This window comes from Lynx canadensis, chromosome C2 (genome assembly GCF_007474595.2).
Source record: "Lynx canadensis isolate LIC74 chromosome C2, mLynCan4.pri.v2, whole genome shotgun sequence".
Classification (NCBI taxonomy): domain Eukaryota; kingdom Metazoa; phylum Chordata; class Mammalia; order Carnivora; family Felidae; genus Lynx; species Lynx canadensis.
Window position 1 is genome coordinate 5,511,170 of NC_044311.2, and position 20,755 is coordinate 5,531,924.

At 50.4% G+C, this 20,755-nt stretch overlaps 1 protein-coding gene across 1 annotated transcript in view; it reads left to right on the forward strand.

The window, feature by feature from the left end:
• Window positions 1–20,755, forward strand: part of ITGA9 (integrin subunit alpha 9) — a 305,474-nt gene that overhangs the window by 25,167 nt on the left and 259,552 nt on the right. Inside the window, exons 4-5 of the mRNA XM_030329294.1 lie at window positions 3,318–3,441; window positions 16,357–16,424. Coding sequence (XP_030185154.1) covers window positions 3,318–3,441; window positions 16,357–16,424 — 192 coding nt within the window. The remainder of the gene's footprint in view (window positions 1–3,317; window positions 3,442–16,356; window positions 16,425–20,755) is intronic.

Sequence of the window (20,755 nt, forward strand, 5' to 3'; positions counted from 1 at the left end):
CACACTCTGGTAGTTTTGCCCTTGGGCGGTGAGTGGCCTTGTCTTCAAGGGTCCTGCGGGCGGTGGATTTGAAGGAATGAAGAGCAGAGAGGCTGGCAGGCAGTGATTTTCATCAGAAGATGATCTGAGGGATGACCAAGCCCCAAAGAGGCCCCTCTCTCCCTTGGTGACCTGGGTATTTCATTCGACCCCAGAATGGTTATCTCAGGGGTGTTGGGACCTCTGGGTAGGCCAGTAACAACAGCTACTAGATCTCCCTCGGGGTGGGTTTGACTGCTCCTCAGGCAGGAATGGGAACTTTAAAAAAAAATTATTAATTTTTTAATTTACATCCACATTAGCATATAGTGCAACAATGATTTCGGGAGTAGATTCCTTAACACCCCTTACCCATTTAGCCCATCCCCCCTCCCGCCACCCCTCCAGCAACCCTCAGTTTGTTCTCCATATTTAAGAGTCTCTTATGTGTTGTGCCCCTTCCTGTTTTTATATTATTTTTGCTTCCCTTCCCTTATGTTCATCTGTTTGTCTCTTAAATTCCTCATATGAGTGAAGTCATGTGATATTTGTCTTTCTCTGACTGACTAAATTCACTTAGAATAATACCCTCTAGTTCCATCCACGTAGTTGCAAATGGCGAGATTTCTTTCTTTCTTATTGGCAAGTAATACTCCATTGTATACATATACCACATGTTCTTTATCCACTCATCTGTCGATGGGCATTTGGGCTCTTTCCATACTTTGGCTATTGTCAATAATGCTGCTATAAACACTGGGGTGCGCGTACCCCTTTGAAAAACCGCACACCTGTATCCCTTGGAAAAATGCCTAGTACTGCAACTGCTGGGTCGTAGGTCGTTCTATTTTTAATTTTTTGAGGAACCTCCATACTGTTTTCCAGAGTGGCTGCACCAGTTTTGCATTCCCACCAGCAGTGCAAAAGACATCCTCTTTCTCCACATCCTCGCCAACATCTGTTGTTGCCTGAGTTGTTAATGTTAGCCATTCTGACAGGTGTGAGGTGGTATCTCATTTGGTTTTGATTTGCATTTCCCTGATGATGAGTGATGTTGAGCATTTTTTCATGTGTCTGTTTGCCATCTGGATGTCTTCTTTGGAGAAGTGTCTATTCATGTCTTTTGCCCATTTCTTCACTGGATTATTTGTTTTTTGGGTGTTGAGTTTGATAGGTTCTTTATAGATTTTGGATCCTAACCTTTGATCTGTCATTTGCAAATATCTTCTCCCATTCTGTAGGTTGCCTTTTAGTTTTGCTGATTGTTTCCTTCATCGTGCAGAAGATTTTTATGTTGATGAGGTCCCAATAGTTCATTTTTGCTTTTGTTTCCCTTGCTTCCGGAGACATGTTAAATAAGAAGTTGCTGGGGCTGAGGTCAAAGAGGTTTTTGCCTGCTTTCTCCTCGAGGATTTTGATGGCTTCCTATCTTACATTGAGGTCTTTCATCCATTTTGAGTTTATTTTTGTGTATGGTGTAAGAAAGTGGTCCAGGTTCATTCTTCTGCATGTCGCTGTCCAGTTTTCCCAGCACCACTTGCTGAAGAGACTGTCTTTGTAACATTGGTTATTCTTTCCTGCTTTGTCAAAGATTAGTTGGCCATACGTTTGTGGGTCCATTTCCTGTTCTCTGTTCTGTTCCATTGACCCAGATGCCTGTTTTTGTGCCAGTACCATACTGCCTTGATGATTGCAGCTTTGTAATACAGCTTGAAGTCGGGGATTGTGATGCCTCCAGCTTTGGCTTTCTTTTTCAAGATCGCTTTGGCTATTCGGGGTCTTTTGTGGTTCCATACAAATTGTAGGATTGTGTGTTCTAGCCCTGTGAAGAATGCTGGTGTTATCTTGATAGGGATGGCCGGAATGGGAACTTTCAAATGGAAGATGGACAAGGTTTTCTAGTGAGACAAGGAGGACCCTGAAGCGGTGGGTTCCTCCGAGGTAGGCAGCACTTGCTGGCTCTGAGACTTAAGGGAGCCACGCTGACACTTGGGCTTCCTGTGTGGAAAATAGGAATTCCAGAGACGCCTCTGGCCTCCCTCTAGCATTGCAGAAGAAGGCAAATGTGGGCCCTGTAGATGCTGAACGTTGTGACCTGTTGTGCATTCGAAGGAAAGAGACCAAGAAGTTAAAAGGTCTGATCGTTCTGGGACGCCAAAATATTTGACGGCTCAGTCAGTTGAGCGTCCGACTCTCGATCTTGGCTCAGGTCGTAATCTCATGGTTGTGAGATTGAACCCCACCTTGGGCTCCACACTGGCAGTTCAGAGCCTGCTTGGGATATTCTCTCTCTCTCTCTCTCTCTCTGTTCCTCCCCTAGTCTCTCTCACACTCAAAATAAATACACTTTAAACAAACAAGCAAAAGCTCTGATTATTTTAGAATGCAATATTTTAGGAAAATACATTTGTAGGCCAGAGTGGACCGAGAGCAGAAGTGAGTGTGTGTCCATGAGAAACAGGCTGGGCGGAGTGCCCGCCCTCGCGGGAAGCGGGTCGGCCCCTAACCAAACTTGTGGGTGCTGGGATGTGTGAGGTCACGCGCACACATGTAACTGGAGCGGGCGGGTGTGTCCGAGTGGGGGACTTCTGTGGTGGGTGGGGAAGGACGCGCCCCTCCCGCGTTCCTGCTGCTCCCCCCAGCCCAGCGTCCGTTGGACGTTCACTTCCACTCTTGCCCGCCTGCGGGCTCCACACCGTGGCTACGTTCTCTCTCTAAACTGTAAACCAGGTCATGCCACTCACCTGTGTGAGACCGGCGGCTTCCCTTGCACGTCCACGAAGGTGATAGTCCCCACGGTCTGCAAGACCCCCGTGGGCTGGCCCCATCCCCTCTCTGACCTCTTCCCTCCCACCACAGTCCAGACCCACCCACCTTCCTTTCCCTCGAACCTTCAAGCCTTTCGCAGGGGCTTCCTCTGCACCCAGTGACCCCTCTCCTGGAACACTGTCCTGCACCCTCAGCGTGGCTGGTTTGCTCTCCTGTCTCCCTGACCTCCATCCTTCCCACCTCCAGAGTCTCTGTCCCATAACTCCGGCCTTTCCTTCCCGGTGCTCAGCACTAGGTACAGTCCTCGTTAGTTTACGTATTTGTTTCCTCTCTTTTCCTAGTAGCTTCCTGGAGTTCGCTCATGTAGGTTGCCGATGCCCCAAACAGCTGGTGCCAAGCTCTGGCGGGACAGGAGGGAGGGTGGCTTTCTGGCCCTCTCCTCCCACACAACCACCAGGTGTTGCCTGGGTTCTGCTTTGGGACCTGCCGGGGCTGACTTTCCTGCTCTGACCCCCCTCTCTGTCCTTTAGGCCTGTGCCCACCGCTGGAAGAACATCTACTATGAAACAGACCACATCCTGCCCCATGGCTTCTGTTACATCATCCCGTCCAACCTCCAGGCCAAAGGCAGGACGCTGATCCCCTGCTATGAAGGTGAGAGCTGCTGATTCTCACCCCCATCCCCATGCCAGATCTCCACCCCCAAGGTACCCAAAGCCACACCCATCATCTCCATTCCCCTCAGCTTCCCAAATTCTGACCAGAGGCAGCACTGGGTCCCTGATTGGCCTCTTGGCACCCACAGCCCCACCCAGGGAATGGGGTGACAAGGGGGCCGTGGTTCCAGGCCCTGCCCAGCCCGGCCCATCTCTGGCCCAGAGTCCACGGTGCTTACAGAGCTATGTGAAGTCTCAGACCGAGATTCACTGAGCCTCAGCCAAGCCATCAGGCAGAGGCACTGCCACATGCTGTGCAGCCTTGGGAAACGTACTTTCTCTCTCTGGACCTCAGTGTCCTCGCCTGAAAATTCAGAAGTTGGCCCAGAGGGTCTCCACAGTCCCAGCTCCCAAAGGATCCTAATGCTCCGGAGACAGCTCCACGGACAAACGTGCTGAGGCAGGGAGAAGAGGAGACTCAGGATTCAGTCATTCCGTGACATCCCACGGCTGACCTTCCTTCCCATCTGCTCTGCGCACCTCATGGCAGTTTTCAGACCTTGCCAAGGGGCACCTGGGATCTTGGAAGGAAATGTATTTCTCAGGCTCCCTGCTTAAAACCTCCGAACACCTGGGCACTGGACCATGAGCTGATCATCATCATCACTGTTGTTATTATTATTTCTTAAAACAATTCTTTTTGAGCTGATCGTTATTTAGCTCAGTTGAACTTGAGCTTGAAGGGTTCAGGAAACACTCTCCTTTTCATCAGTTTCATAGCTTGTATATCAGGTTTTCTTTGCTTAGTTCCGAGTGAGATAGAACTCGTTTCCTTTTTAAGTGCTGTGCTGGTTATATTCCCCCTAATTTATTTGTTTGGACCCAAGTCTCCACCAGCCTCTGTTCACGTTTCCTCTGGGTCTCCCTGGGGTTTCCCAGGTTTCAAATCTGTGGCCACCAAAAATGATTCTGAGAAATGCTGTCTGGACACATTCATTTTTCTGCCTCATGGAGGACCCTCCAGGGCCCTGAAGGGGACTCAAGTGTCCCGAGCAGGTGTTCCGTGCAATGGCCCCGCAGAAGAACCGGCAGGGTCCCTGCAGGAGACGCGAACCCCATCCTTCTGTGAGGGTGAGCCTTGTTCTTTTCCTGTGTCAGCATTTGGTCAGCTGTCGCCGGGCCATGTGGGGAAATTGAACTCTGGCCCCCTTTGTCTCTGCCTTGTCCCGGTCAGAAGAAAAACTTCATCTGAAAAATAGGTGTGATGTAGTCCGTCAAGAGAGAGGGATAGATAGTATGAAGACACAAATAAGGGGTCAAGGCAGTGTCCTGACCGCCCCAGCCTATTCCTCACTTTGTCCCCCCAGGAAGAAAAGGCAAAGCCCCTGGAACAACTTTTTGGGTAGCTCGTTGGCCCAGGGAGAGGTGAGGAAATCGATAGAGGTACTAGAGGCAGTGACGATGGAATCCCAACTAGTTACGCAATACGACCAGCATGTTGGTCTTCCCAGGAGACGTGTTGTGAAATATGGACACGTTGCCGTCCCCAGCGATTCCTCTGTGTACCCCTATAAGAATCAGAATGCAAAAGGACAGACCTCTGACGCGGTCGCTGGAGCCCAGTGTTATGTGCACCACCAGCCACCATGGCTCACGCTTCCGGCACGTCTGTTGTCCTCAGATGTGAGATCAGCACTAGGCCGGTGTTGGTTTGGGGACTTCACACATTCTCTCACTTAATCGTTACAACCCCTTAGAACGTAGCTATTCTTTGCTTGGGTTTGAAGAGGGGTAGTTTTCTGGAGGTTGTTCTAGAAGACGCCAGTGGGGGCGTGGGAAACGAGAAAGGGAAGGAATCGCAACCCATAAGGGATGCTGCCTAACAGGCTACCTTCGTGGGCAAGTCTCAGGAGCTCGGGGGCCAGCACGGAGCACACCTTGGAATTACCCACCTGAAGAGTGTGGGGGCTGGAGTCTCTCCACCATTCTGTCCTGCCGTGTGTGGGGGCAGGGCAAGGCCCCTGGAGGAGAGATGCAGGTGCCGGAGGCCAGGCTGCGTCACGGAAATGGTGAGGGCCGAGGGGAAATGGGTGGGGCCCCCAAAGGTGGGCTTGGAGGTTGGCCTTCTCCTGTGACAGATGAGGAAGCTGAGACTCCATTGAAATAAGTTGCCGGAGGTCACTCCTACAGTAAATGTTAGAGCTGGGATTTGGATTTCTCATCTGTCTGACCTCAGCAAGTCATTTTGTGCCCTCTTGGTTAGTGGTGATTTCTGTGTGTGTTTTGAAATTTCCCACTTAAATGAGACTTTAATAAGAGCCAGTCAACAACCCTCACAGAACAAGAGAGGGCGACTGAACTACCCAGACGTGAACGTTTTGGGTGTCGGTGCTCTCAAGAGCAGGCCCTGCCTGCCTTCCCCGTTGCTGGTGGCTCTGGTGTGATGCTTGGCAGGAAGACGGAAACCCACGTGAGCCAAGGAGGGCCGCAGCGAGGCCAGGTGACTGTTCCACAAGTGTCCGTCATTCACAAGTGTGTGTGAGCTCTGGGCCTTCGGAGGTGTTGTCTGTGTCCCCCACCCCACCCCACCCCCCTGGGTGCTTGGGATCCTCCCCATAGGACGTGGCCCCTGTGGCTCACTGGTCCCAGACGAGCTACGTGTGGAACAGACTTGAACTGAACCTACAGCCAGAGCCCAGCTAGATGGCCAAACCCCAGCTGATCTGTCGGAGTGGGAGTGAGAAACGAATGCCTGTTATCTGTCACAGATTTTGTGGTTATTACGCAGTTTAAGCTGACACGGGGCTCATCTCGTGATCCCAGATTCCTCACACGACAGTGGATGTGGGATCAGCTCAGGCTTCCAGGATTACTCTTCCACTGTTCCTTGGCTTAATGGTGGCCAAATGGAGCCAGCCAAAAAATAAGCAAAATGGTGGTCCCTCTTCACCCCGTCCCTCTGCCTAATCCTCTTTTCCCATGAGCACACACACACTTCCGTGTCCTAACTCAACACTCCCCCAGGAGTGTTGGGGTATAAGAGCAGCCCCTAGAACAATGGGACACTGAAGAGAATGTTTCTGTGGTGCTTGGTCCTGTGGAGGCAAGAGTGGTAAGTTCTCAGATTTCTCTAGAAGACTGGCTTGGCAGGATGGGGGATGCCGGCCACAGAGAACCCTGGCCTGGGCTCTGTTGACTTTGGGGATGTCCACCTCCCAGTTCTGTGGACTACTTTTGGTCTTAAAGCAACCAAATTTTCTCTTAATGTGGAAAAACTCGGTGACTCAGGCTCTCTGGTCCAAGTGGGGGATCACGTTACAGCTAAGTACGGTACGATTAAAATATTTCACAATTTGACAGGACCTTTTGGATATCATCTCGACCAGCCTATCTTTATTGAGGTCTAGAGATGCGGTGTGGCTTGCTCCGGGCCAAGTTTTTCGTTCCCTTCCGTTATTCATGTGCCATGCAATGGAGAGGCCAAGTAGCCTGGTGGCTAAGAGCACAGACTCCGGACCCAGACTGCCAGGGTTCGAGTCCTAGCTCTGCCACATTGTTAATGTGCTGAGCTGTGCCTCAGCTACCTCAGGGGTCTGTGAAGAGGACGAAGTGAGTTAAAACTTGTAAGTTCTTAGAACAGTGCCGTGTGTGCGTGTCCACGCGAGCGTGCGCGCTAAGCATATATATGCTTGTAGTCTGTATTCTGTGCTAATGTACTATATGCATGCTAGGCAAGTGTTTGTCAATCACTGTGGGGTTCCTGATTTGTCTGCTAGGAATAAAATCCACACAATCTTAAGTGCCTGATAAATCAAACCCAAGTGACCCAGTGCCAGCTGTCAAGTTCCCCATCCACAGGGGAAAACAGTGGAAACATGATGTTTCACAAGTGGGAGAGCCGTGCGGGGGAGAGAATCTCATGCCAGTGTATATACTATAGGGCACCTCTCCCCAAGGGCCCAAGCCGCATCCCGGGTCTAAGTGGCCTTAAACAGCTTATTTCAATTTGCAACTCCTGGAGGAATGGATACCCCCTTAGAGTCTGCGCCCGACTGGGGCTCACGGAAGAAAGGAACGGTGGGAATCCAGTGTCGGTCGTGGCAGTGGGTGCTGGGAGGGGAGGAGGGGGCCCGGCTGCTTCTGGGTGTGCATTTTGTGGGAGAGCTGGAGGACCACTGAAGGGCGTAGGGAGCCGGGCTGGGGCCTGCTCTTCTGTGCCTCTGTGGCCTCACGCCTGTGGCTGGGCCCTCCGTGGGAATATATGCCGTGATGCCTCCCTGGCATTACTTCGGAAGGTTATTGTCAGGGGCTCATGAGAAATTTCGGAAGTGCTAAGAAAGACCACACATTGTTCTCTCGTTGCGGCCTTATTATGGGTCTCGCTGAGGGTCACCTGTGCTCTCTTCAGAATGTTGCAAGTTTGGTTTAATAGAGGAAAGCCTCGAAGTATGTGGGCCCCTGTCCAAACTGTCTCAAAACTTTTGAATTCTTAAAAAATCGGCCTTTGGCACAAAGACATTTTTCTCATGACTTTTCAGGTGCTTCCTGTTTCTGGGTGGGTGGGAAATGCTATCAGAATATCCTGTTTGGAACCAGGAAATGTAAAGGGAATGGGAAACAAAAATGAACTTAGGACACAGAGTAAACCAGTGGAGCATGCCGTTAAGTCAGCCGTTCAGTTTATGTTTGATACAAGAACAGCATCATTGCTACCATATGTTGTTTGGTTTTATCAGAACGTGTGGGAAAACGAGAGGTTCGGTGGGACGGTGAGGGGGGAAGCCAGATGTAAACTGAAGAGAAAGCTCTGTGAAGCCTGGGACTGTCAACCAAGTCCTACTTGGGGGCTCCCAGAAGTGAAGTCAGCGCATGGAGACTGTGAGGCACAGAGATGTCTTTCATCGTTTGCCCTTGAGCCCACCGAGGCAAGAAGCCAGAGCTCGGCAGCAGTGGGGTCTGAACAAGCCCTCTTTTTACCGCGACAGAAAAAGCCTCACGAATATGGAAAAACCGGGGAGCAGCTCTGCTAAATTAACAAAAAGTGGTCCAGGTAAAACACTGATGTACAGGAGCAAGCAGAGCAACATTGGACATTAGACCCGGTTTCAGAATCACTTGTCCCTGTGGTTGCACCCCCAGCTCCTACTTTGGGTGACCTTGAGCCTCGGGACCCTCATCTGTAAAAATGGGGAGATTAATCCCTCCTAAAGAGGTATTTGAGATAACAGGTGCCTAACATAGTTCGGAGCTCAGGGTGAACCCTCAGTAAGTATGATTTTTCTAATTAAGTGCTGTTACAGTATCCTCAAACCTTCTGAGAAGGTTTCTAGCCGATCCTGCTTTAATGACTAGATAATGAAGGCTGTAGAAAGTTGGATATTACAAGAATGATTCGAAGGCTCTATGAAAAGATTATAATTTCTTAAATATCTTTAAACATCCTGTTGGCACGATTTATTTGCTTGGTGAGATCTTCTCTCCCCTCCCTCTCCCCCCCCCCTTTTTTTTTCTTTTTGTTTTCGTAGATGCTCTCAAATTTAATTCATGCCATGTTTAAACCTTCTCATGTTGGGAATTGTTAGGGTCTGAATTTATCAAATTTTACTGTGCTTTAAAATTGTCCCATTGATTCCCAAGATTTCTGTGCCACTTTCCTTCTTTCTTATCTGGGTGTGACTGGCCTTTTATTCCCAGCTGATTTGTATCTCTCAGGACGGTGCTTATTTCTAGAGAAGGAAATAGATCACCCATTCAGATGTGAAGTTTTTATCCCCCCCTGTCTAATGTTGAATGCTGTGGCTCTACAGGGGATAAAAATCAATCAAGGTCCATTTACAAATGAAAAGGGTTTGAGGTTTTGTCTTGTTTGGTTGTGTTTTTGTTTTGTTTTGGAGAGATCCCTAAAAGGCTAAGTTGATCCATTTAAAAATTCAAGAACAAGCCCCATACATTTTTATTAAATAAAGAACTCTACATTTACATAGGATTTTATGGTTTCTAAAGAGCTTTCATAAACATTATCTCATTTAAGTAAATACAGCAAATTTAAAAACAGATGTAGTTCTGTGTTATAGCCAGTCAAGGCGGAGAGGGACCCTGAGGAGGAGAGAGAGAGGGAGGGTGGCCAGAGGGAAACGCCAGGGCCAGAAGAAGAGACCAGCTCTGTGGCAGTGGCTCTTGGGGCTCAGGGAACCCCATCAAGATTTCCGTTTTGTGCCAAGAATGTTACCACGGGCACAGATATATTCTGTATTCCAAACATGTTTCCATGCATCGTGTGGAATCCTTGACTGCTCAGACCGCATCGTCTAACATTTCCTTCTGGAGGTCCAAATGTTAGGAATCTCCTCTCCTAAAATTGCAAATCTGTATGATGGGTATCCTGGGTTTTATTCCTCTCACAGAAACTAACAGTTTCAGAGTTACCTACTGGCTGCCAGGTATTGTGTTAGGTAATTAACACTTATGATCCTCCTGAGTAGTGACATCATTTTGGGGGTAAGTATTCTTATCCCCATTACACAGATGAGAAAACAGGCTTGGGGAGGATGGTGAAGGTCACAGGCTCATTAAGCAGAGAAATGATTGTTGGCTTTTAAGTTTAGAGAAGGTTTCTTTGCACCACCTGTTCTGTTGGGGTGTTGGTTTTCTTTGTGACTACTGGGGTGCTGTGGCCCATCGCTCAGCAAAATCTCCTGTTATGTCATAATTTTATCCTGAATTTTTAGGACACTACGCTAGAGACTTCTCAAGCTACGTTGCAGTTGTAACTGTAGACGCAAACTATAGACAAGTTCCAGCAGGTGCAGGGGGCAGATGGGGCCCGTCAGCCTGATAAGATGTACTGGGAGGCCCATCTGCTCTGCGTCCTAGATCTTTCCTTACTGTAGGCATTTGGTGTCACGTCTGAACAGTGGTTTGTCCATGCAGCAGGGGTAGTCATTCCCTGAGTCTGTTAGCTTCGGTCGTCATGTGAATTCTATTCTGTTCGGAGCTGGGACTCTCACTGAGATGTGACTGTCCCGTGTTTGGGGTCACTTTTTTTTGGAGGGACGAAAGCTAACACAGCGTGCGTTGTTTTGGTCATTTCGGGCTGCCGTAAGGAAAGTACCACAGACGCAGCAGCTGCAAACAACAGGCACCTATTCCTCACTGTTCTGGAGGCTGGGAAGCCCAAGATCAAGGCCCTGGCCGATTTGGCATCTGGTGAGGACGCTCTTCCGTGTCCTCGCGTGGTGGAGAGCAGAGAGAGACAAACTCCCTTAGGACTTTCGGGACTCACAAGAGGGCACCACGCCCATTTATGGGGGCTCTACCCTCATGACCTCACCTAATGCTGGTCACCTGCCGAGGCCCCATCACCTGATACTGTTGCATCGGGGATTAGGGTTTCAAGATATGAATTCTAGGGTGACACAAACACGTCGCCTATGACACACAGTACGTTGAGTGCAGGTATATGATTTTGTGCCTGTACAGTTGCTCGCTTCTGCTTCTGAAGTTGGCAAGATTGGTAGTGGATTCTGGGTGTGGAAGGAACTATTTCAGGGCTACAAAACATTAAACCTTTTCAGAATTTTTGCAAAAAGTACAAAACGTGACATTTACCATCATAACCGTTTCTAAGTGTGCTGTTGGGGTATCGCATACATGCGTTGTCGTGCAAACACCGCTGTCCATCTTGAGAACTTTGTCAGCGTCCCAGACTGAAACTCTGTCCCCACGAGACAACGCTCCATTCGCTCCGCCGCACCCCCTCGCCACCCACCGCCGCCCCTGCAGGCCCTGACAACTGCCATTCTCCTTTCTGTCTCCATGAGTTTCATCACTTCAGACGCCTCATGGAAGTGCAATCATACAGTATTTGTCCTTTTGCGACTGGCTTATTTCACTTAACATGATGTCCTCAGGGGCATCCGTATTGTAGCACGCATTAGAGTTTCCTTCCCTAAGACTTCATATTCCACTGAATGAATCCACAGTTTGTGTATCCATTCATCCATCGATGGAAAACTTTTTTTTTTTTTTTTTTAAAGGGTAAGAATTTTATCACCGCAGATGTGCTCTGTGAAGCATGATGGTGTGGGCATTCAGGAGCCCTGCCCTTTCATCCTGACTCAGCCTAATTTGCTGTGTGCCTTGCAACAGACTCCTTGCCCTCTCTGAGCAATAGTGACTCCATCTGTAAAATAAACGGATAGGATTCGAATTATAGACATGCTCTAAAGATCTCTTCCCCTCTTAAAGCTTCTCTCTATTGTAGGTTTCTGGCTTTCTGTAGTTTGCCTTATAATGCCCACCATTGCTTAATTATTAAATATTTAAACACAAATTTTTTAATGTTTATTTATTTTTGAGAGAGAGAGAGAGAGAGAGAGAGAGAGAGAGAGAGAGACAGATACGAGTGGGGGAGGGGCAGAGAGAGAGGGAGACACAGAATGTGAAGCAGGCTCCAGGCTCTGAGCTGTCAGTGCAGAGTCCGATGCGGGGCTCGAACTCACAAACCGCAAGATCATGCCCTGAGCTGAAGTCGGATGCTTGACCGACTGAGCCACCCAGGCGCCCCTAATTGTTAATTATTTTGATAAAATGGTTTCCTTTCTTCTCTAACCTAGCTATTTAGGTTATTTACTTTTTTTTTTTTCCACTTAGACTGTGGTCCCTTGCAACTGAGGATAGTTTTGTCTTTTCAGTTTTACATGTTGAGCTGCCCTTCTTACTAGCAGAGATCTGTCTTCCCGAATTCATTGTCCTCTAAATTGTAGCTGAATGATTAGTTATTTGGTATTCACTCAGAAATTGAGCAAAAATTCAGAAACGACTTAAGACTAGAAGGCTATTTTTGTCTCTGTTTCATGGCTAAGTTCAGGAGCTACGGGAAAAATAATTTTAAAATCGACGCATTGCAAAGACTATCTTTGAGAGCCGAACCTTTCTGAAATAGGAAGAGAGATCAGAAGGAATAATATGTTACGCTGCATGTAAATCTCGATCTTTCCATGGGCTGGTTTTATCCCACCAGCAATTGGGGAAGAGGTGCAGGAGGTGACCCCACCCAATTAAATTCTTGATCGAATTAAAATTCATTAGCGTAAGGTCCATGTATTGAGTCGTGGGTTGTGAACACTTGGAAACCACTATTTTTTTCCTCTCTGAATTGCCTTCTGTTTAGACAGGGCTTAGTAAAGGCAGCAGCTCACCCAAGGAAAATACTACCGTTTTTAGAACGGAGGAGCCACACAACTTAATGGATCGGCGTGTGCCGCCGGCCAAGAAACTCAAACCCACCCACGGCAACCTGTTCCCACCTCCGCCGTGTGGTTTCCGGGTCCCCCTGTTCAGCCACATCTTGGCTTCTCGGATTCAGTCCCGCTGGATTAAGCGGTGTTAGGTTTGCTGTTGCATCCGTGGGCTGCTGTCATGCCAAGCCTGATTCCCCTTTGCTGCTTCAAGGTGGATAAATGTTTTGTTCCACGGCGGCAGGGGAGGTGCGGGCTTGTTGTAGCTCTCTGCCCGGCCACATCCTTGGGGCAGGTGGAGATTGTGTGGACATGGCCAGGAGTCGCCAATGTGGGGCCCACAGCCTGTGTTTGTGCAGGAGAAGTTCTTCTGGGGACACAGGCGTCTGGAGGTCCCACCCCATCCTTCCAGCCTGCACTGCCTGGACTTCTCAGTGGAGGAAGGGATTGTGACCTGGGCGGGGGGTTTCTTGGGGACGCTGGGATGGGGCAGCCTCTTGTCTCCATGCCTGCCTCCCTTTTCAAAGCTCTGTGGTATACAGGCTTTCCTGCCGTCTCAGGAACTGGATCTGAGCATTCTGTCCCTTTCCTCCTGAGGCCCCAAAGGAAACGGAATTGCCCGAGGTAGAATTAGCCAATCTAGGTTTAGAAAGCCCAGAAACATCGATCCTGTGGGTCCCTGCCCTGCTCCAATCCCAACCACCACCACCACCACCACCACCACCACCCTTAGGCCTTTGGGGTTAGTGGTGGCCCCGGGCGGGGAGCTCAGGATTCCTGGTACCCAGAACACAACTCCTTTTGAAACGAGGCTGGGGCTGGTGGTCAGGGAGCCTGACCTATTGGAAGGCAGAGGTCAGGGCTGGCAGAGCAGTGGGGACAAAGGTCCAAAGCATGTAGGTTGGAGAGTTCCGGTGCTTCGTGGCTGGAGGAATGTGCTTGCCCCTCTTATGTCTCCGCCTGGGCCTTGGGGCTGTGCACAGAGCCACTTGCCTGCGTGTTCCCTTAGCATATCAGCGCTGGCACTTGCTCCTAACTGGCACAAGGCTGGTGTTGGGGACAGTGAGATGAACCAATTCATCTCGGTGTCGAATCAGCCGTGATAAACAAACGCATGCTGCGATGGGGAGGGGGTATGATTTACATACACCTCCAGGCTCACCTGGACACAGAAGCTGTTCTGAGCAGGAGTTCTGGAAGGCTGTGGACAGCTCAGAATATGCAAGTGTCTGATCCGGTCACACCAGCTGATCCTTCCTAGACTTGAACTGCCGTGACTGCCTCTCCTCCCCGCAGACTATGTGTGGTGGGATGGGGTGGAAGCGTTAGGACCGGATCCTGTTCCAAGTTGAAGGGGTGAGTCGGCGTTACAGAAGTTTCTGGGAGGTCAGCGCTCTGGGTACTAGTCAGGAGCCCCACGTGGTTTGATCCGTTGTTCTAGAGCATCCCAAGAAGGCAGGTATAGACCCTTGAGTCTCAGAAAGTCAAAGCCGGTGGGATCGTGCCTGTTTTCTGTGTGTCCCTGGCCCTCAGACCTCTGATGAGGCCGTCCCAGCTTGGGGAGCCTGGGGCTGGCCTCTAAGGGTACCTCGATGCTGGCTCAGGACTTTTTTTGGGGCCGGGAGTGGGAGCACTGCGTCCTGCTCCTGGCGTAGAGCTGACCAGCACAGTTTGGGGATGAGATGGAGAAAGACACGTTTTCATATCTGCTATTTTTGGAGTCCCTGTTACAAAGGAGACCTTGAGACTATTTTCTTTGAAATGTCAAAGATTCCTGTGCAGTCCTTACTCATGTCATACATTGATGAGGCTGAACCGATGTGTCCTGCTCTGTCCCTTCGTTCAGCTGGTGGGGTCTGAATTTTCTTCGGTTCATTTGCATGAGAGTTACATTTGGCTGTTTAACCCCCGGAGGCAGTGGGGGTGGATACGCTTTTTGCCGGACCTTCCAGATGTAATATAACTGTTTGTTCGGGTTGGGACATTTTGATCCTTCTTGCCATTATGCTATTTGATGTAGGATTCAGTATTAATTTTTATTATTTCTTGCCATCAGACAGTTTGATGCGTGATGTCTTTATGACTTTGCATAAGCCCCACTTCCAGCCCCGGTGCAAGATTTTTGCAGAAAACAGGCGGGGTCCGTTGTCCCTGGGTTGCTTGCTGACAGGCCTGTGAGTTCTCCTTGTAATAACAGAACAAGCTGGAGGAACTGATTTAGCCCTCTCAAGGAAGAGGAGTAACTCAATTGACATTCCGTTGTAATTTAGCAGTCGGTTAATGGCCACTTACTGGAAAATGTTACCAGGCTCTGCAGTGAGTGTTGTTAGAAACTGAACTACTCTGTATATTTCCCCAGGGTCCTTTTCCCCCTTCTCCTCTAGTGCACACTCGAGCTGCAGGAAGTGGCTTTTTGTTGCAATCATAGCTTCGTTGTTCCTCTGGATTATTTATTTTGTTTCAAAATTAAGTATATTGCCTTTAATGGTAGCAGAGCCAAAGTATATTGCCTTTAATGTGCCAAGAGCCCCGGGGTGACATGGGGATCACTGGGTTATTCTGTTGGGTAGCCCAGGCCTGCAGGTGCCCAGGGGCAGGCAGCCATGAACCTGTATCTGACAGTGTTGGTTTCATGTGTAATTAATCAGAGTCACCTGAGCAGAATGTCTCTCTCTCTCCGTGTCTTTACCCATGTAATTATTTCAGCCGGCTGGTCACTGTATGGGTTTTGAGTAATCACTCACTCCACAGAGCCTTTGATAGTCCACAGAGGTGAACAAATGTGAATCTTGGCTTTGCCATTTACTAGCTGTGTGACCTTGAACAATTCACCTAACCTCTCTGAGCCTCAGGAGTTTTACCTATTTAACCGATGACAGTATGGGCTCCCAGGGATAAGAGACCAAGGCAATGGCGTGCGTGGACGCAGCTAACAGTGCCTAGAACGTGCGAAAACATCTTCCTTCCAACTGAAGAATAGAACATCAGCAACAGAATGCCCCCTTTGTCGGGTCAGAGTGTTGGGAACGGCGAGGGAACGGTAGAGGAAAAAGAACTTAACCGCTTGTGTTTATTTTGACCTGGAGAGAGCTTCCCCTTTTATGGAAGATACAGGGGTCAATGTATAGCGTCACCATACCCCATCAGTGATAGTGTAACCGAGTGCGGGGCAGGTCTGGTGGGGTCCCCTCTTCCTGCAGCCCCGGGCTCCGATGGCTGGTTTCTGGCTGGATGGCAGGAATCATATTGCCTCCAGCTCTAAGGAGGGGTTGTCTTCCAGGGGACTCCACACAGGGATGGCCACATCATTCCATTTCTGGGTCATGTGTTCAGCTCCTTTTCCTCCCGGGGCGCTCCATCCTGTCTGGAGTAAATGAAATAATCGTCACCCGCCTCCCGCTTAATTACCACGGCTGCCGCTCCTCTCGCCCCTACATGCGTGCAGGAAGTCCGCTGGGGCGCTTGGGAGCCTCACGGCCCGATGGCACCAGAGCCTGGAGTTTTGAGGTCTGGTGGATTCCTGAGACTTTCCTTCCACACCCCAGCCTGGAAGGCGTCCCTGGGCCGGGCCCACAGCGGTGCACGGGGAAGTGGCCAGCACGCTCAGCCGCTCCACACACGACCGGTACAGACTGACGAGGCTGTGGTTTGCTTCTTTCCTTCCCCCCCTCTAGAGTATAAGAAGAAGTACGGAGAGGAACACGGCTCCTGCCAGGCTGGGATAGCAGGCTTCTTCACCGAGGTGGGTGTCGGCCGCTGGGCATCTCTGCCCTCCTGCTGGTGGTGTTCATTTCCTGGCTGATGGTGGTCTTGGGAGCTTCTTGAGATGATGCCTCCAGTCGCATCCAGGGAAGCTTATGGAAACCGGCGGGGGCGCCTGCTGGCCAGAAAGCACCGGGGGAGGGTGGGCGGGCTCATCTGGAGAATACAGCTATTTGGACAGTTTCTCTAAGGAGTCCTCTTGACTCGGAGACCCATGGAAGGACTTGATTCACGGGAGTGCAGGTGGGATGATACTTAGTCAAGTGTGTGTCTTGTTGCTGGCAGTGAGGAGGATGTATTAAGCGTCACCTCCTATCATTCCTGTGTCCTAGGTGGAGAGATCGTAGGATTTTGTATGCAGCTCAGCCAGCCCCTTTCCCAAATTGCAAAGGACCGTGCACTTGAATACTCATGTGCCTGTGTAGTGGTACCATGACCTTTGGCTGCCGGCACATCTTGAGGGACTGTTCTTAAGTGAGTCTTTCCCACTTTGAGTGTCCCCTTTGCATCAGCCCCTCGTTTCTCAGGCACCATTTTGATTATGTGCCGTGTGCGAAGTTCCGTGTCAGGTCCTGTAAGTGGCCCCGTCATCCAGGTGGTTGTCCAGGCCCAAACGAAAGAGTACTTTTCATTTAGAATTCATCTGCACTCCTGTTATTTGAACCTCCGAAACATATCCCACATGTGACCGTCTCAGTTCCCCACCATCATCACCCTCTGGAAAAGCCACGGTCGTCACCTGGAGATGCGCTGGTTTGATGCTTATTTATTAAAAAAATTTTTTTTAATCTTTATTTATTTTTGAGAGAGACAGAGCATGAGCAGGGGAGGAACAGAGAGAGAAGGAGACACAGAAACCAAGCTGTCAGCACAGAGCCTGATGCGGGGCTCGAACTCACAAACCATGAGATTATGCATGACCTGAGCCGAAGTTGGATGCTCAACCGACTGAGCCACCCAGGCACCGCTGATGTTTGTTTATTTTTGAGAGAGAGAGAGAGAGAGACAGACAGAGTGTGAGCAGGGGAGGGGCAGAGAGAGAGGGAGACACAGAATCGGAAGCAGGCTCCAGGCTCCGAGCTGTCAGCACAGAGCCTGATGTGGGGCTCGAACTCACGAACTGTGAGATCATGACTTGAGCTGAAGTCGGACGCTCAACCGACTGAGCCCCCCAGGTGCCCTGAGATGCTCTGGTTTGAGCTAGTCTCCCTGCATCTGCTTTTTTTTTTTTTTGTAGTAAAATATACATAACATGAAATTGACCATTTTGACCATTTTTTAAAAGTTTATATTGAGAGAGAGAGAGAGAGAGCCTGAGTGGGAGGAGGGGCAGAGAGAAAGGGAGAGAGAGAATCCCAAGCAGGCTCTGTGCTGTCCGTGCACAGCCCAACGTGGGCTCAGTCCCACTAAATAAATGGTGAAATCATGACCTGAGCCAAAATCAAGAGTCAGTGTTTAACTGATTGAGCCGCCCGGGTGACCCTATATTGACCATATTGAAGCAAACAATCCAGTGGTATTTGCTGCATTCACAGTGTTGTGTAACCATGGCCTCTCTAGCCTGAGAACATTTCCATCACCTCAGCCTGCATCTGTTCTCAACTCCCACCCTGTGTTTTCTGCACAGCAGCCTGAGGAATATTTCAAAATCGAGCCCTGTCAGGGGCACCTGGGTGGTTCATGAAGTCGGTTGAGCGTCCGACTTTGGCTCGGGTCATGATCTCACGGTTTGTGAGTTCGAGCCCCGCGTCGGACTCTGTGCTGACAGCTCGGAGCCTGGAGCCTGCTTTGGATTCTGTGTCTCCCTCTCTCTCGGCCCCTAACCCGCTCGCATTCTGTCTCTGTCTCTCTCAAAAATAAATAAACATTAAAAAAATTTAAGGAAAAAAAAAGATTTATCTCTCGCATTTGTTTTCGCAGACATTATATGCTGGAAACAAACTCCGTTGTTTTCCTAAACGTGTAGTTGCTTGCTGTCATATTGGTCTGCTGACCAAGTTTTCTCACCCCACTGGCTTGAAATCCTATCCTGCCATATGCCAGGCTCATACACTTCTTCCATCTCTGTTGCACATTTAGATGGGGTAACTTCTGGGGCTGTCGCTCCTCCAGGAAGGTCTAGTAAAGTATGACTCAGCTCAGTAGGCAACAGGGAAACACTGTCAGCCCACAAGCAGGTCACGGACACCATGGATGGCAGTGCTGAGAGAGAAAGCCTGGGTGGGCTGGTGTGGCCAGGACTTTAAAAGTGGGAGGGCCTGGAGGGAGGCCGGGGGAGGGGTCTGTGATGGGGTCCAGCCACAAAACAACAGGGCGGGAATAAGAAGCGAGCGGAGCAAGTGGAGAATATCAAGGCCGTATCAGTGGGGTGGATGGCCAGGGGACTGTGGTATAGACGAAGTATGTGTTGAGCCAGGGTTCTGGAGAACAGTAGTGCCCCAGTGGGAAGAAGGCTGTCTAGAGATGAATCACCGGAGGAGGTAAAGGGATAGGTGTGAGGTGATGGGTGGGACACTCAGAGGTGTTTTTGGAAGATGCTTGGATGCAGAGACCACAATCCTACCCGAGTTGGAAACTCGGATCTGGCCATTGCTAGTACCTCTGCAAGGGGGCTGGGTATGCTCAGCCTGGAACTGGGGATGGGGTAGGGGGAAGGATGCCTCCTTTAGCCAGCGGGGGAGAAAAAGTAGACTCGTTACAGAAATGAGGGCTCATCAGAGCCGTTGGTGGAGAACTAAGGGAGAGAAGGAGTTCCCAGGGAGGGAGTGTCCTTATGGTCTCACCAGCCAGAAGGTCAGGGAAGGCAGGGCATCGGGGCCAGGCAGAAGGGGGTCTTGGTAGGAGGAGCGGGAAGGGCAGGGCCGGATGGGAACCCAGGTGCCTGTGCCGGCTGCTGGTGACCAGAGGAACGGGAGCACCTATTGGAACTCGAGGCTCTGGGAGCCACGGAGTCTCAGCATGTGCCGGTTGGGCAAACAGCAGTGGGGCTGGAGGGCATGTGATGTGGGGTTGTGGGGCCAGGGAGTGGGAGGCTCAGCCCTCTGACCCGGCCACCGTCTCCTGGCTGCCCTGGGCTTTGCCTCCCTAAACACGAGGTCTTTGAACTCACGGCCTCTCTTGTTTCTGGAACTTCAGCTGTCGGAGGCCGTGCAGGAAATGTGGTTGAAAGGGTCAAGCAGGACTTGTCCCCTCGCCTGCCCTCCCGCTGACCTCGTCACTTGGGCTTGCTTTTGCTGTGGGCTCGGCTGTTCCTGCACAGGGCTGGCAACTGCTTCTGTGGCCTTCCGGATGTGGCCACGTTGCCCCCAAGGACGCTGGCCCAAGGCGCCTGCTTGGCCTGAAGGTCTGTGACCCAGGGGTTACCAAAGCTGTCTGCGTTAGGGATACCACGTGAGTTTTAGCCTGTTACTGAGGATAAGGGAGAGCTTCCTGGGACCTTTATTTTTGTAGCTCTGGAGGACAGAGACAGATCCTTGTGAGTAGCTAGAGGAGACGTGGACCGGCCCACCCGTGTAGGAGCACTACCGCGGGAGCCTGGAGACATCTGGGTGAAATCTGGGACACAGACTTCTGTTGCAGAGCCTGAGTGCCCATCTGCCCTGCCCCCACCTCCGCTCAGGCCAACTTACAGCTCACAGAGAAAAGCCTGTGGCTCCTGAGGCACACCCCACGCCCTTGTACCTCTGGAAGTTCTGCTAACATGTGTACCTAGGGAAAAGGCCCTCACTGTTTACAGAAGGGATTCTACATGTGAGTCAGGCGGGGTGGCCTTTGCCTTGCAGAGAAACTTGCATTTCTGTGCGCCATTTGCATGGGCTGTTTCTGGGTGGTGAGGGGCTAAGCGTTGAGGCCATTTTCCTGGCGCTTGTGAACAGTGCCACAAGGGTGCAGGCCATCCCTGGTGACCGGGAAAACCGAATCCAGGGAGTTTCAGGAGGACAGTAGCCTGCCTCTCCCTGTGGGTCTCAGGCTCAGCTTCAGGTTATCTAGTTTGAACCAAGGGAGAAGGAGGCATGAACACAAAGAGGAGAGGCAAGATAGATAAGAGCTGTTGGTTTTAAAGGTTTTTGAGGAGATGGGGTGCCTGGGTGGCTCAGTCGGTTAAGCGTCTGACTTTGGCTCAGGTTATGATCTCATGGCTCATGGGTTCGAGCCCCGTGTCGGGCTCTGTGCTGACAGCTCAGAGCCTGGAGCCTGCTTTGTGTATCCCTCTCTCTCTTCCCCTCCCCTGCTCATGACTTCTCTCTCTCTCTCTCTCTCTCTCTCTCTCTTTTTCTCTTTCTCTCTCAAAAGTAAATAAAACGTTAACAA